This window comes from Etheostoma spectabile, chromosome 8, assembly GCF_008692095.1.
Source record: "Etheostoma spectabile isolate EspeVRDwgs_2016 chromosome 8, UIUC_Espe_1.0, whole genome shotgun sequence".
NCBI classification, from domain to species: domain Eukaryota; kingdom Metazoa; phylum Chordata; class Actinopteri; order Perciformes; family Percidae; genus Etheostoma; species Etheostoma spectabile.
The window spans coordinates 14484834-14498893 of NC_045740.1; the positions used below are offsets into that span (position 1 = coordinate 14484834).

The window sequence follows — 14060 nt, forward strand, 5'->3', positions numbered from 1 at the left end:
CACACACACACACACACACACACACACACACACACTGAGCGCAGTGAATCACCCTGGAAACAAAAAGAAACGTTTATGGCTAATGTGCTTCCTTTAATGAAATGTCGTGATTAAGATCTGTATTATAAAAACCACTGAGAGGAAAGTAATTTCTCTCCACGTGTCAGTTGCAGTCACATTTTTAAAGCTGTAATCTCTAAAATTAGCAGTTAAATCACTATCTATCACAAAAGGAGGTAACACAATGGTGACTAATGGAAGAATGTATTGTAAAATTTATACATTTTCAGTATTATGATCTGGTTGTCTGGCATGACATCTTTTGGATAAAAATGCGTATTTTTTTCCCCATTGTATGCGCACAAAAAATGGAACTATGCACACAATTTTTGTACACTTAGAAGCTGATGTAGGCCTATCAATAACACAACTCCAGACCTTATAAATAGAAAGATTGACTGCCCAATTTTAAGCACAATTTGCTTGTTTTTACTCAAGTAGAAATTCTAAATTAAATAGGACAAAAATCATACAGCTCGCCACTTTAAGCCATACTTTTATTTAACAAGTTCTGGAGGAAACCATGGCTGAAATAAAACACCCAAATCACACTTATTTGTGTTTAACTGTACATATCTGAGGAAGGCTATTTTCTTGAGTATTTCTATTACATAGCCTACCACTTTATAAGTGTTATATACTATAACATAAAATATTCATTACACTTTTTATTCCACCATATGTATTTGATAGCTGTAGTAAGTAAGATTGTACATAGGACATACGATTAGGAGCTCAGGAAATGCTTCCATACAAGGTGTCATCTGTTCATTTGATAATTGACATTTACACACATTCACACAGTTTATGCACATTCACACATGCCCCATATTTATCCCATGTAAAGTGGTGTTTCACTATGTTTCAGTTGATGTAATTTGATAAATTGTAGAAATAATGTATTTGCTCTGCTTCATGTAATCAAACAGACCAGTAACTGTTACATCAATGCATCTTTAATGTCTTCTTGTGTTGGCCTATTCTCAAAAAGTTCTGGGAAAATTCCCATGATAATTCACATGCATGAAATCCTTCTTTGAAATGCAGACTACGCCCAATGTTTTATTGTGGAAACCGAAAAGGTTAATCCGTGGGCGTTTCTCGAGCCGAGATCCAGCAAGGGGTTAGAGTTGATTTTTGTACTCTCGGACCGAGTAGGCGTGAGGCGAAAAACTGTTTTTCAATGGGTGTTGAGTTTGGGAGGGATGTCTAAGAGTCTAAGACATTTTCACCTAATTCATTTTGCATGGATGCATATGATTTGGTTGTAATTTTTCAACCTGCTCCTAATTCAAGAGACCAAAGCGTGATTTAGAGGATAAGACACATGCGTTATAGTGTTAGAAGAGTCTTTCTGCATCTTATCTTTACATTTCTTCTCTTGTGGTTTAAAATGTGACACATTTTACAGTAGCAGCAACAATATTCTTAGATGAACTCTTCACACTTTGATTTGCAGGGTAAAATGTACCCTTCTGTAGCCTAGGAACAAGCAAAAGTGATTTAAATGCATCCTAAAGTGGTCTCACGTGGCGACAAGCTCAAATACAGAAGAAAAAGGCTGCTGTGCTTTGATGGTTTCTTATCACATCTCCATGCTTGGTTAGCTCTCTGTTCTCGTGCATGTTTAGATCAAATGCAGAGGAAAATGGTCACGTCTTAAAACGACGCTGTGTGAAACCTATAGCCCTTTTTTCTCACATGCTGGAGCAAAAAAAAAAAGAAAAAGGACAAAATCCTTTCTCTAGATGACTTTTCACATCAAAGCTATCTGGAGCAATACCAAGCTCCTCTTATATTCCCACTCATTAGTTGGATGAGCGATAGGTCAAACAGAGGGCGAATCTACTGTAAGACAGGAAGGAGAGGATTCTGTTGACCTCGACTCCTACTTGATAAGATGAGGAACATAAAAAAAAAAAAAAAAAATGCATATTTCTCTTCAGGAAGTCAAATGAATCTCTTAAAAGTTTGTTCTTCTTGCTGCCTTTTAAATTTTATGCAAATGTGAATACAGAAGGTTATTTTGGTAGTATGTCTTGTCAAGGCACGCTGAGGATATGCTGGGAAACTTAAAGCAGCAGGATTATAACAGAACAAGCTTCTTCTGTTTATGCGCATATGTTTTATAAAGCAGGGGTTCCCCAAACTTTCAGCCCACGACCCCCAAAGTAACGGTGCAAGTGACTTGCGACCCCCCCCCACTATGAACGTATTTAAACATTGCACACAACCGCGCTCGCACTATAGGCGTGAAAATCAAAAGAACTGTTCCCTTTTTTTTTATTTGCTTGGTTTTATTTTAAACTTAGCGCCTAGTTTTATCTTGTGTTAAAATCATGGCTAACATATGCTATTTCTAATCGTTTTTAAATTTCTGGAAATCAACTTGCGACCCCCCCTCTCTGGCTCGCGACCCCCCTGTGGGTCCCGACCCCCACTTTGGGAATCACTGATTTAGAGAATGAATAAGTTAGAGCTGGTTAAATGATAGATATCAACAGGAAGGTCATCTTTAAGCAGGTTTATATTTACTTTTTTTAAAAGAAGGGCCGTTTTCAGTAAATCAAACTGCACTGTTTTTTTATTTCTGCAGTGAGGAATGTGTTTTTTTTTTAACATTCTCTGCTTGATGTGACAAAATAATATGCGTTGTAAAAGAACAACAGTTTTCTCATCCTCAGCCACATTTATACTGGAAAATGAAAAACAACTAAAAGGTGCTGACCCTGGCACTTAATCTTTTCAATAATACTGTATGCACCATTAAAACACAGTAAGAACTGAATGCCTTAAAGTACCTTAAAGACACACCTGCATTATGAACTAATCATGAGGCCCTGATTTCAAATAGGGGCCTAAGTTAAAATGTAGTTTAAAACTGTTGTGGTGCACATTCTTAAATTAATTTGTGCTTGATGAAATTACCACAAAAATACTAATACAAATTGCACAGAATTTTCCTTTGATCCTTGTGCATTTTATTAAAACCATATTTGTGTGTATGACTAATAATACTTTAGAAAATGTGAAAGGTTGATGTGGACAGCAAAGAGCAGGTGTAGTGTAAGTGAGACCTCCCTATCCTGTCACTAAAGTGTCACCTAAAATGCCAAAGCTTCTATTATGGTAAAGTGCGTGCGCTAAGATGTATAAATCTTTCTTGGTTTCTTTTTCTTTCCTCAGAAAAAGAGTCTCAGCAAAATCACTCTACTGTCAAACTCAACAAGGGAGAAAATGTCTTTATCCGTGCAGTCATGAAACCATAAGAAATCATGTGCACTGTGGGTAGGTTTGCATGAGGTACCCGTCAAATGTGGTGAGAATCCACAATGGCAGCATCCTCTGATGTTCCTCTTCTATCAGACAAAGCTTCTTCTCATGACTGACCCTCACTAAGTCTGAGCCAGAGGATGAAGTAAACGATGGTTGGATGGAGCAGTAGTGTGACTGAAGCCTTTTTGATCCTAATCCTCAATGTGGAGCGAGGCATAATCCCGTAGACTCAAACCTTGTGAAAATGTGGTTAAGCCTACGTTGTAAGGGGAATGCTTCTCAGCAAATGTGTCATATAACATAGAAATCTTACTGGTGTGTATCTGTGAATTTTCACTTCTGTCTCCCACACAAAAACAAGACCAAGTCCTCTTTCACTTCTGCCTTCCATCTGGAAACACGAATGAGGAATCACACTTATAAACAAAGAAGTGAAAATGATCAAGTAGCGTAGTGTACATTCCTGTGCCGATATTTCTTTGGAAGAAGCGCACAAGCGACAGATCAACCAAAACCTAATTTTGTCCGTCATGGTTCAGGCAGCTGTTTTTGCACACAAGGTTCATCAGGACTGCTGAGAACCAAATGGGTGTAACAACTTAAACTGAAATGTAGGCTCTCTAGCTCAGAGGCAATACTGGATTGATTGGGTTCAGATCTACTTTAGTGAAATGAAAAAATAAATTAAATGTTGTTCATTTCATCATGCATCAGTACCTCTGCACTTTTTTCTTTCAATGTATGATGTTTTAAGATGATTAAGGATCAACTTCACTCAAAATGAGTGTTCACTCTCTGTTGCTCTATTTCTTTTAAATAAATGTGGCTGTATTTGTAAAATGAAAAGAAATGAAAAGAAATAAATAAAGTGTATTTTGAGAAAAGCCAAAGCAATTTAAAACAGACTCTTCATCCTGGTTTAATTGAGTGAGTCACAACACATTCTTGTTAAATTTGAAATATCATGTTAGTTTGGTAATTTTGGGGTAAATTGCTCTCAAATGACGTGATGTGTGTCTTTAAACATATTGACTCATGCCATATTTTCTCATAATTACCTATAATAAACACATTACCCTATAATAAACCTACAGTCAATTTTGAATGATACACAATTATCAGTTATAATAATGTACATTGAATGCATGATTTGGTCACTACGAATTAATATTAATAGTCCCATGGCATGGAAATTTCACTTTATGAGGTTTTTTTACATTAATGTGCGTTCCCCCAGCCTGCCTATGGCCCCCCAGTGGATAGAAAAGGTGATAGGTGTAAACCGAGCCCTGGGTATCCTGCTCTGCCTTTGAGAAAATGAAAGCTCAGATGAGCCGATCTGGAATGTTGCCCCTTATGAGGTCATAAGGGGCAAACTTTCCCTTTCTCTGCTTTGCCCGCCCAGAGAATTTGGCCCACCCCTGAGAGAGAGACATCATGGCTTTCAAACGAGCAAAGTGGCAGTTGGTCAAGGCTATACCCCCAGCCTCCACCTTGCCCCCCCTCACTCCTCCTCTAAAGCTACAGACTCAGAAATGGCACACACTAAGGAAAGCTCATTGTAGGACTGGCTCTAGTGGCTGTACTCTGCACCAAGGCTGAATTTTGGAAAGAGACTTCAGATACGTATTAGGGGACCACTAAGGTCTATATAAAGAGACTTCAGATACAGTATTAGGGACCACTAAGGTCTATATAAAAGAGACTTCAGATACAGTATTAGGGGACCACTAAGGTCTATATAAAGAGACTCAGATCCAGTATTGGGGACCACTAAGGCCTATATAAAGAGACTTCAGATACAGTATTAGGGACCACTAAGGTCTATATAAAGAGACTTCAGATACAGTATTAGGGACCACTAAGGTCTATATAAAAGAGACTTCAGATACAGTATTAGGGGACCACTAAGGTCTATATAAAAGAGACTTCAGATACATTCTTAGGGGACCACTAAGGTCTATATAAAAGCATCCAAAGAGCACCATGTCATGGGACCTTAAGTACCACTCTCCACATTGTATGTCCCATTAGCGGATGGCGCCCTCTAGTGGTTAAATAAATAAAAGAGTCTGACCGATAACTGGAAACTGAAGTGACATTAATTATTAGACTAATTTGAGTGTATAAAAATGTAAAAAAACAATTTTAAAATACAATAACTAAATAAAATGAATCTGTTGTTGTTGTTGTCGCCGTCACTACCCATAAAAACTATTGTGTAAGAACGGAGTAGCCCATCTGGTAGTAAGTTAACGTCATCTTGATTTATATATAATCTATCTACATGTGTGTGACATCTGTGTTACTGTAAAATGGTTAATGTTTCTCTAAAATAGGAAGTAAAGTACACCACTGTTTGTCATGCTGCCTTCACTTGCTGACGGATTTCAAAGATGCATTTTAGGAATGCGGAAGCTGAAGTGGGTTACACGACTCAGAAAGCGAGGAATTCATTTATAAATAAGCTATGATAACTGATATAATGTGAATGTGATGAAAACCAAACACACGACGCCATGTAAAGAACACGCTTAAATGTGTTATATTTTACTGTTGGCATTAATTTCTAAAAGTCGGAGCTTTATAAGAGCACTTGAATGCGTTCTGAGTTTCCTGATACTCAGTCACTCGTCTGCTGTAAACAGACGGTGTTCAGCTCAACTCCGGGTGGATCCGACCAGAACCCGAACAGACCACCGAAAACAACGATGGTAAGACCGGAAATGTTCTCTGTATACTTTTTTAAAACTATATTGTGTACTTTATGTAAAGTCCATGTCGTTTTTGTGTTTGTTGAAGCCTTCAGCTTCAACTCGACCCTATTCAGGAACAGTTTTACCTGAGTGACATTAAAGAGGGGAAGTAACGTTAAGACCACTTTAGCGAAACACAGCATGCTTTTATGCTAGTTTTATTATAGTCCATCCTAGTCTACATTTTTTCGTTCCGATTTTTGTCGTTAACACAAATAATACATTTATCTAACTGTGACATACCAGCATACAGCACGTTATACTGTATGCTGGGTATTTACACCAAACACATAACTACACACCCTGAAAAACTGTACGTTTTTACAAGTAGCTTATCTGTTTGTTTTCCAGCACTGGGAGTGAGCATCATCGGACAGAAAGAAGGGGACCACAGCCACTGGGTTTTCTTCAAAGTCAGACAACAAAGTGGGTAGAAACTGTTTAAATCAGTAGAGGGCATCTCTCTGCTGGTTAATATCATACAAAGGGTCCAGAGTGCATTTTCTCAAGAAGTTCCCAATGGTCAAATTTAGCAGTAGTATTCTTGAATTGTAGAATTACTGTTCTTAAGTACAATTTTGAGGAACTTGTACTTTATTTGAGTATATCAATTTCCTGCTACTTAAACTCGAGTACAATTCAGAGGCAAATAATGTACTTTTTACTCCATAGTTTTTGTTCACTTTAGTTACTTTACAGATTCAGATTAATAGCCTAATACAAAATTATCCAACAAATAAATGATGTAATCCTATAGATTAAGATAAAAAGGAAGTGATCCACCTCATGTTTAACAACTGCAACATTAAAATATTCCTTACACATGAAATCCTCACTAATTATAATCCAATAATATACACAACATTCTGAAGTGGGCAATTCCACATAATAAGTACTTTGACTCAAGTACATAAGTTTTAAAAGTAAGAGAGTATTTCAACACTGGACCAAGCCACACAACACCGTTCCGTTTTTGCTTATGCACCGGACTGGGGAAAGGCCCGTGGATGTATAAAGAAAGAAAGGCAGCGGGAGTGAGAGTGACGATAATTCTGGCAGATGCTAAACACTAACAGGAGGGTGCATTTGTTTGGGTGTTGAGTTCAAATATCAGCGATGTTTTCTCCAGAATTGCAGACCCTACCTTTTTAAGTAAAGTATCTAAGTACTTCATCCACCTCTGCCAATACCAAATATTTTGTATCAAGAGCCAATATTTATACATTTTGGGCCAGATATTGAGTGTGAGTCTGTTTGCAGGATCAGGGCTTCTGACACAGGCCTCAGACCAATATGAGAAAGTAGAACTTTCCACTGATAGCAGACTACAGATATTTTCTCAGGGATAGCAGCTCTCTAAAGAGAGTAACTACAACACACATGCTGAGGAAGGCAGAGCCCCAAACCACCATGGAAAAAGTGAAATAAAGTACTGTATATATTTCTCAAATTCTATTTTCATTAGCAATTTTTCAATCTCAGCAAATTAGCTAATTCATATTACTATAAATAACACTAGCACTCTTAATACAAGAGATATCATATAAGTTTAATGATTTCCTAACATGCTGTACATAGGTCCTCTACTGTGTCTACAATGACCACCATTGAAGACGGTGACATGAACACCTGTGGCCCGGACCTGCCGGCCATGTTTGATGGCATGAAGCTGGCAGCGGTGGCAACTGTCCTCTACATCATTGTCCGCTGTCTGAACCTAAAGAGTACCACATCACCACCAGAGATCATCCACCAGGATACATTGCTCAACCGCTACTTGTTCAAATCCTGCCCAATGCTGACCAAAGAGTGAGTGTTTCGGATTGTGTAGTCCCCGTTCTAAAGACGTGTGATGCATCTTAGACTGGAACTTTGGATGTCTTCTGCTTCAACTAATTTGAGTCTAGATCACACGAGATACCGGGTGTGAGGTTCACTTGCATGGCTTTTCAAGACTGCTGTGAAAAGAAGTAACACCTGACAGAATAACTGAGAAAAATAGCACTCTAAATGGAACTTAAACTGGTTTCTCAGATGTAAACACAATGACTGTGGACATGACACTATTGACTCAGACTTGACCTGGAGACATGAACAAGATCTTGTTGACGTTGACATGACCTTAGATAAATGGACTGAATTCAGATTTAAACATAGATGACCTGTGACTGGACTTCTATTTTTTTTTTTTTGCAAAATACAGCAGGGGGCTTTTCCTACACTGTGAGGAGATAGAATAGACTAATAGCATGAAGGTAAAAATAAATGGAGAGCAAGAAAAGTTAACTAGACATAAACATTCTTCATATTAAATCAACAAACCTATTTAAAAATAAATAAATACAGAATTTATCAAAAACAACAACAAAAGTTTTGAATACAGAGAGGATAGAAGGTTGGTAAGTGAACAGGTTAGCTGATAGGGACCATATGAGCAGCCTTACACCTGAACAACTAACAGTTTAGTGAATGTCAGAGGGATCTAGTCTGTGAGTAAACTTTGCGGTGTCACACATTGTCCTTAAGTCCAAATTTCTAGCGGCTACAGGTTCATGAAAAGTGGCAATCACTCTCAAAAGAGTACTCTACTAATTTAGCATTGCACTCCTATGACATTCTTGGACTTAGAACAGACGGTTTAAAATAAACTGTCTCAAAACCACTGCAGCAGAACCAGAGATGTCATCTTTTGCATTCTTCCTTTTTAGTTGGCAAAACCTAGCGCCCACAATGCAAATCATGAGCTGACCGTTCAGTCTGAGATTTGAATGCGTTATGCCCAGAAGCGTCTAATGTAACCAAGAGCCAATAGCCTCAAGCAGAGATGATGAGTAGCCTACAGAGGCCTGGTAACCTTTCTTCTTTGTAACAACTGTCGCTGAATCCAAATGTCAACCTTAACAGCTGGTTGGACTGGTTAGTAAAATAACTAGTAAAATGACTGATTTGTCTGCCTCCTCCTATAGTTGGAGTGGTAGGTGTGTGTCTAGCTGTAGTGTAATAATCTTTGCTTAGACAGGGCTGACAAATCTTCGAGGTGGAGATTACAGCTGTGAAAAGAAATATGGAACTCATCCTTCTCTTTAGATACATTCCTCCCTTACTGTGGGGTAAGAGTGGACATCTCCAGACGGCCCTGTATGGCAAGATGGGGCGTGTCAACACTCCAACACCCTGCGGGGTCCGCAAGTTCCTCCCAATGCAGGACGGGGCCACAGCGTCCTTTGACCTCTTTGAGGCTCGTGGAGACCACAGCACAGGAGGTCAGTGGCAAATACTGGCCTATCTAGCAGCTGGCTTTGGTTTTACTGCATATTTAGGATTTAATTACACAACTACTGATATTTTGTCATACTTTTAAAGGTCCCATGGCATGAAAAATACACTTCATAAGTTTTTTTTTTTTTTTTTTTAATATTAATACAAGTTCCCCCAGCCTGCCTATGGTCCCCCGGGGCTAGAAATGGCGATAGGTGTAAACCGAGCCCTGGGTGTCCTGCTCTACCTTTTGAGCAAAGATCTGGAATCTTCCCCTTATGACATCATAAGGGGAAATGTTACCTCCCCTTCCTCTGCTTTGCCCACCCAGAGAATTTGCACCGCCCATGAGAAAGAGAGAGACATCATGGCTTGCAAACAAGCAAAGCATGGCAGTTGGTCATGGCCAAACCCCACCCCCAACCTTGTCCCCCCACCCCCCATCCCCAATAGCATTTAAAGCTACAAACACAGAAAAGGCACATACTAAGGAAAGCTAATTGTGGTATTGACTCTAGTGGCTGTAATTCTTCACCAAGGCTGAATTTCAGGAAAGAGACTTCAGAAATGGTATTAGGGGACCACTAAGGCTGGTGTAAAAGCATTCAAAAAGCAGCATGTCATGGGATCTTTTTAAAGCTTATTGTTTAATGAAGATATCAGTGATTATCGTTTTGTCTGTTATTTATGTATCTTGTTTGTAGAATAGTGTGTAGACAGACCTTCCTGAATTAACTAACTGCTACTACAGTACAGTATGCACTAGTAAGAGGACCTCTAATGAAATCTGTAGAGCAAAAATGCCATTTCAGCAGCCAATTAAATCCCCACACACACACACACACACACACACGCACACACACAGCATCCACTTTTACACCTACACATGACTATACTTGTGTTCCCTCTTGTTTGTCTGTGTGCATGTCAGATGACATTACCATGGTAATCTGCCCTGGGATCGGTAACCATAGCGAGAAGAACTACATACGGACCTTTGTGGATTACTCGCAGCAGCAGGGTTACCGCTGCGCCGTCCTCAACCACCTGGGTGCCCTGCCCAACATGGAACTCACCTCTCCCCGCATGTTCACCTACGGTAAAGGGGGAACTATCACATGGGAGACTTAGAAGAACAGGTGTGATTACATGTTACAGTTCAAACCATAGAGGGAAAGTTCACTTCCTCGCATAATTGATGATGGTTCATTAAATCGAGGAGAACTAAAATTAGGGGAAGCAAAATGAAACAAAACAAACAAGAAAATGCAATCTGTTTCAACATACACTGAGAAAAGCGGATGTTCATGTTTTTTGACTTGAGAAAATTAATTAGGGGAGTCTAGAGGATCTTCATTCAAAAGTGGTGGCATTAAAGTCTGACAGCCTTTAAATAAAACCTAATTTTGTCAAATGATTTGGTTTAAAAACAAAAACAAAAAAAACCAATCTAACTTCATACTTAAAGGTGGAGTCTAGGATTCTAACCTGATCCACTTTTTGTCAGATTCAGTGATGATCACCTCACGGCCTGCTGGCTAGCCATTCTGTGTATTCTCTTTGTGCCTTTGCACGGCACAGGGGTAAGGCCATGGATGTATAAAGAGAAAGGCAGTGGGAGCGAGAGGGACTGTAAAAAAAGAAGGGTGTTTTTGTTTTTGGGTGTACAGTTCAAATATCAACTATAGCTCTCTAGAATCAAAGACTCCACCTTTTTTTTAAGCATTTACCAGTACCACCAAGTTGTAAAAGTTCTCTCTTTCCTTCAGGTTGTACCTGGGAGTATGAGGCAATGGTGAGCAACATCAAACAAGCTTTTCCTCAGACGCTGCTGATTGTGGTGGGCTTCAGTCTTGGGGGGAACATCGTCTGTAAGTTTCTGGGCGAGAAACAATCCAACCAGGACCGAGTGCTCTGCTGCGTCACCGTCTGTCAGGGTTACAGCGCCCTCAGGTTGGTAGAATGAGGGACCAACAAAGGAACAGAAAAAGGAAATTGATAATGCAGGAATTAGAAATCTGGAGTGGTGCTTCATTTTTAGCCCCCAAACCTTTGAATATACATTAAATACAAATACATAAAGATTGATCACCTTGAAGCTAGAACTGGGCGATATGACAATATATAGGGGCGGCTGTGGCTCAGTGGTAGAGCGGTTGCCTGCCAATCGGAAGGTCGGTGGTTTGATCCCTGGCCCTGCAGTCGCATGTCGAAGTGTCCTTGGGCAAGACACTGAACCCCGAGTGTGATTGTGTGTGAGTGTTTATCTGATGAGCAGGTGGCACCTTGTACGGCAGCCTCGGCCACAGTGTATGAATGTGTGTGAATGGTGAATGTATCCTGTATGATGTAGAAGTGCTTTGAGTAGGCGTTAAGACTAGAAAAGCACTATATAAATACAGCACATTTACATATGGTCAAAACGATATAAAAAGGTCTATATCGTGTACAAAAATAGGCTTCATGTGGTTATTTCATATGGACTATTTATTTATTGAATTAACAGAAAACATGCTTAATCGTGATCTATATATCGTTACCCAGATATGAAATTACTTTTATTAGGATAGAAGAGTTTGGTTATATCGCTCTAGCCCTTCTTGAAGCTTTTTTTCTAAGATGGTCAGAAGATGTTTTTTTTTTGTACCTTAGTGTATGCATGCATTTATGTGTGTTTGTGTACGTAGGGCCCAGGAAACATTCCTTCAGTGGGACCAGTGCCGGAGGCTCTACAACTTTGTGTTGGCGGACAACATGAAGAAGCTCATCCTGTCACACAGGTGGAGAAACACAACAGCAGTGTCTGCATTTACAGATGTGTTAATCCCTTGAAGTTTATGACGGTGTCATTTTATCATACATTATTTGCAGCATTGCTTTATTCTGGTGTGTATGTCAGAAAGCAAAAAAGATAAAGCTTGGATCTTGCTTTCTTTCAGATGTATTGAGTTGTTTCTCTACAGTAATTGTTGCAGTTGAACCAAGATAAACATGCAGCTACTGCATTATAAATCATTTCTGCCATTGTCAAACATGGGCTAGGGTTTACCAGCCAAACAAAGATTTAGCTTCCTGCTCGGATTTGTCTAAATACTTTTATCGTATTGTTCAACAGGAGCAGTTTGCTTGGTCTGAACTCCAGCAACATTTGTGACGCGGACCTGGGCAGACTGTACGCAGCCACGTCTCTGATGCAGATCGACGACAGCATCATGAGGTGAAGTTCGGGTGGACTTTGTATTTTGATTTGGTTGCTAATGGCTGCCACAATCTCTACAACTCTTTATTCTGTCACTGATGCTATCCCATGATTTGGTACTGCAGGAAATTCCACGGCTACGGCTCCTTGAAGGAGTACTACGAGAAGGAGAGCTGCGTGCATTACATGAAGAACGTGAGTGTGTAGAAGTTTGTACAAAAAGCTTGATAGATGTAACATTCAGTTTGGTTTACTTTGATATACTGCTAATAACTAAGTGATGATTGAGAGTGCTCACTTTTGTACCGGTCCCACTATAGAGCTATTGCTACTACAACTACAGTACTACACTGACTAACCCATCTAAAACATCTACTAATGCTACTACTATTACTGCTCCGGTTCCTTACAAAGTCATTCAGAAACAAACTGTTGTTTCATCTCTAGGTCACTGTGCCTCTTCTTCTGGTAAACTCCTCAGACGACCCACTCATTCATCAGTCCCTTCTGGATATTCCACGCACGCTCGCAGGTTTGTGTTAATAGCATAGATTAATTCATCAACGGTCAATAATTAGGAGCATTTGGTGTCCTGTCACAATCACAAACTGGCTTATCCACCTGCCGCAGGATTGGCGGGTATCGCACAATGATGATAAAAAAGCGACAACAAGCAGCTTTTTGTTTACATTCAACATGGCGGCTACCGAAGCGCAGCAACCGTTGATAAAGTACATCACCCAGATTGTTGGTCTGATTGGTTGAAGGACTATCAAGTGTCTACTGAGGAATTTGAACTATGCCCGTTGATCACGCCTCTTGTGCAGTAGAAAATACAGAGCAGACTAATGATCAATCTTAAAAGACCGAGCTTGGTCTGGTGATAGCCAGACTAGATGTACAGTAATTCATAGGTTACAGTAATATAGATATTTCTTGTTTAACCTAAATGGATTCAAAATAACCCTGACACGATTTGACTGATGATTAAGAGACAAAGGCTGACAAGTAACTTTCAAGACGGCCTTAGAGAACCAATTAAAAAAAAATAAGTCTCACATTAATGCAAAATATAAAAAAACATAATTTCACACCTTTTGTAAAAACAGTTAAATGGAAGTATGCAGGAATGATCTCCTCCTCTACACATCTTTTTCTACAGCAACATGCAGATGGGTTGATTAAAGTGTTGCTATGACAGCTCATATTTTCTTTGTTTTGAATGTTTGCGTTGTTTCCTAGAGAACGAAGGAGAACAGTAAAACATTGTCCTCACAGGGAGTCCAACTCAGACTAGAGTAGAGCAAAATGCCCCCATTGTCCTTCCTTCCTCTGGAGTTGGACACCGGAGACGGAGTCTTAAGTGTTGATAAAGTCTCGTTACAGTTATCTGCTTAACACCACCCAGCCCAGACAGTCTTGTTGAATTTTTCAGGGCCATGTGATATGACTAGGCAGTTGGATTTTATATATATATATATATATATATATATATATATATATATATATAT

General features: G+C 39.4%; 1 protein-coding gene across 3 annotated transcripts in view; it reads left to right on the forward strand.

Moving 5' to 3' along the window:
• The first annotated feature begins 5804 nt into the window (after positions 1–5804).
• abhd2b (abhydrolase domain containing 2, acylglycerol lipase b) overlaps positions 5805–14060 on the forward strand; it is an 11505-nt gene continuing 3249 nt past the window's right edge. Inside the window, exons 1-10 of one of the 3 annotated variants that reach the window (XM_032522601.1) lie at positions 5805–6050; positions 6444–6522; positions 7671–7901; positions 9180–9355; positions 10282–10449; positions 11120–11303; positions 12038–12130; positions 12466–12567; positions 12675–12744; positions 12997–13081. In XM_032522601.1, the coding sequence (XP_032378492.1) occupies positions 7690–7901; positions 9180–9355; positions 10282–10449; positions 11120–11303; positions 12038–12130; positions 12466–12567; positions 12675–12744; positions 12997–13081 (1090 nt within the window). In that variant the 5' untranslated portion in view covers positions 5805–6050; positions 6444–6522; positions 7671–7689. The remainder of the gene's footprint in view (positions 6051–6443; positions 6523–7670; positions 7902–9179; positions 9356–10281; positions 10450–11119; positions 11304–12037; positions 12131–12465; positions 12568–12674; positions 12745–12996; positions 13082–14060) is intronic. The other 2 variants (XM_032522599.1, XM_032522600.1) reach the window with 2 other exon arrangements.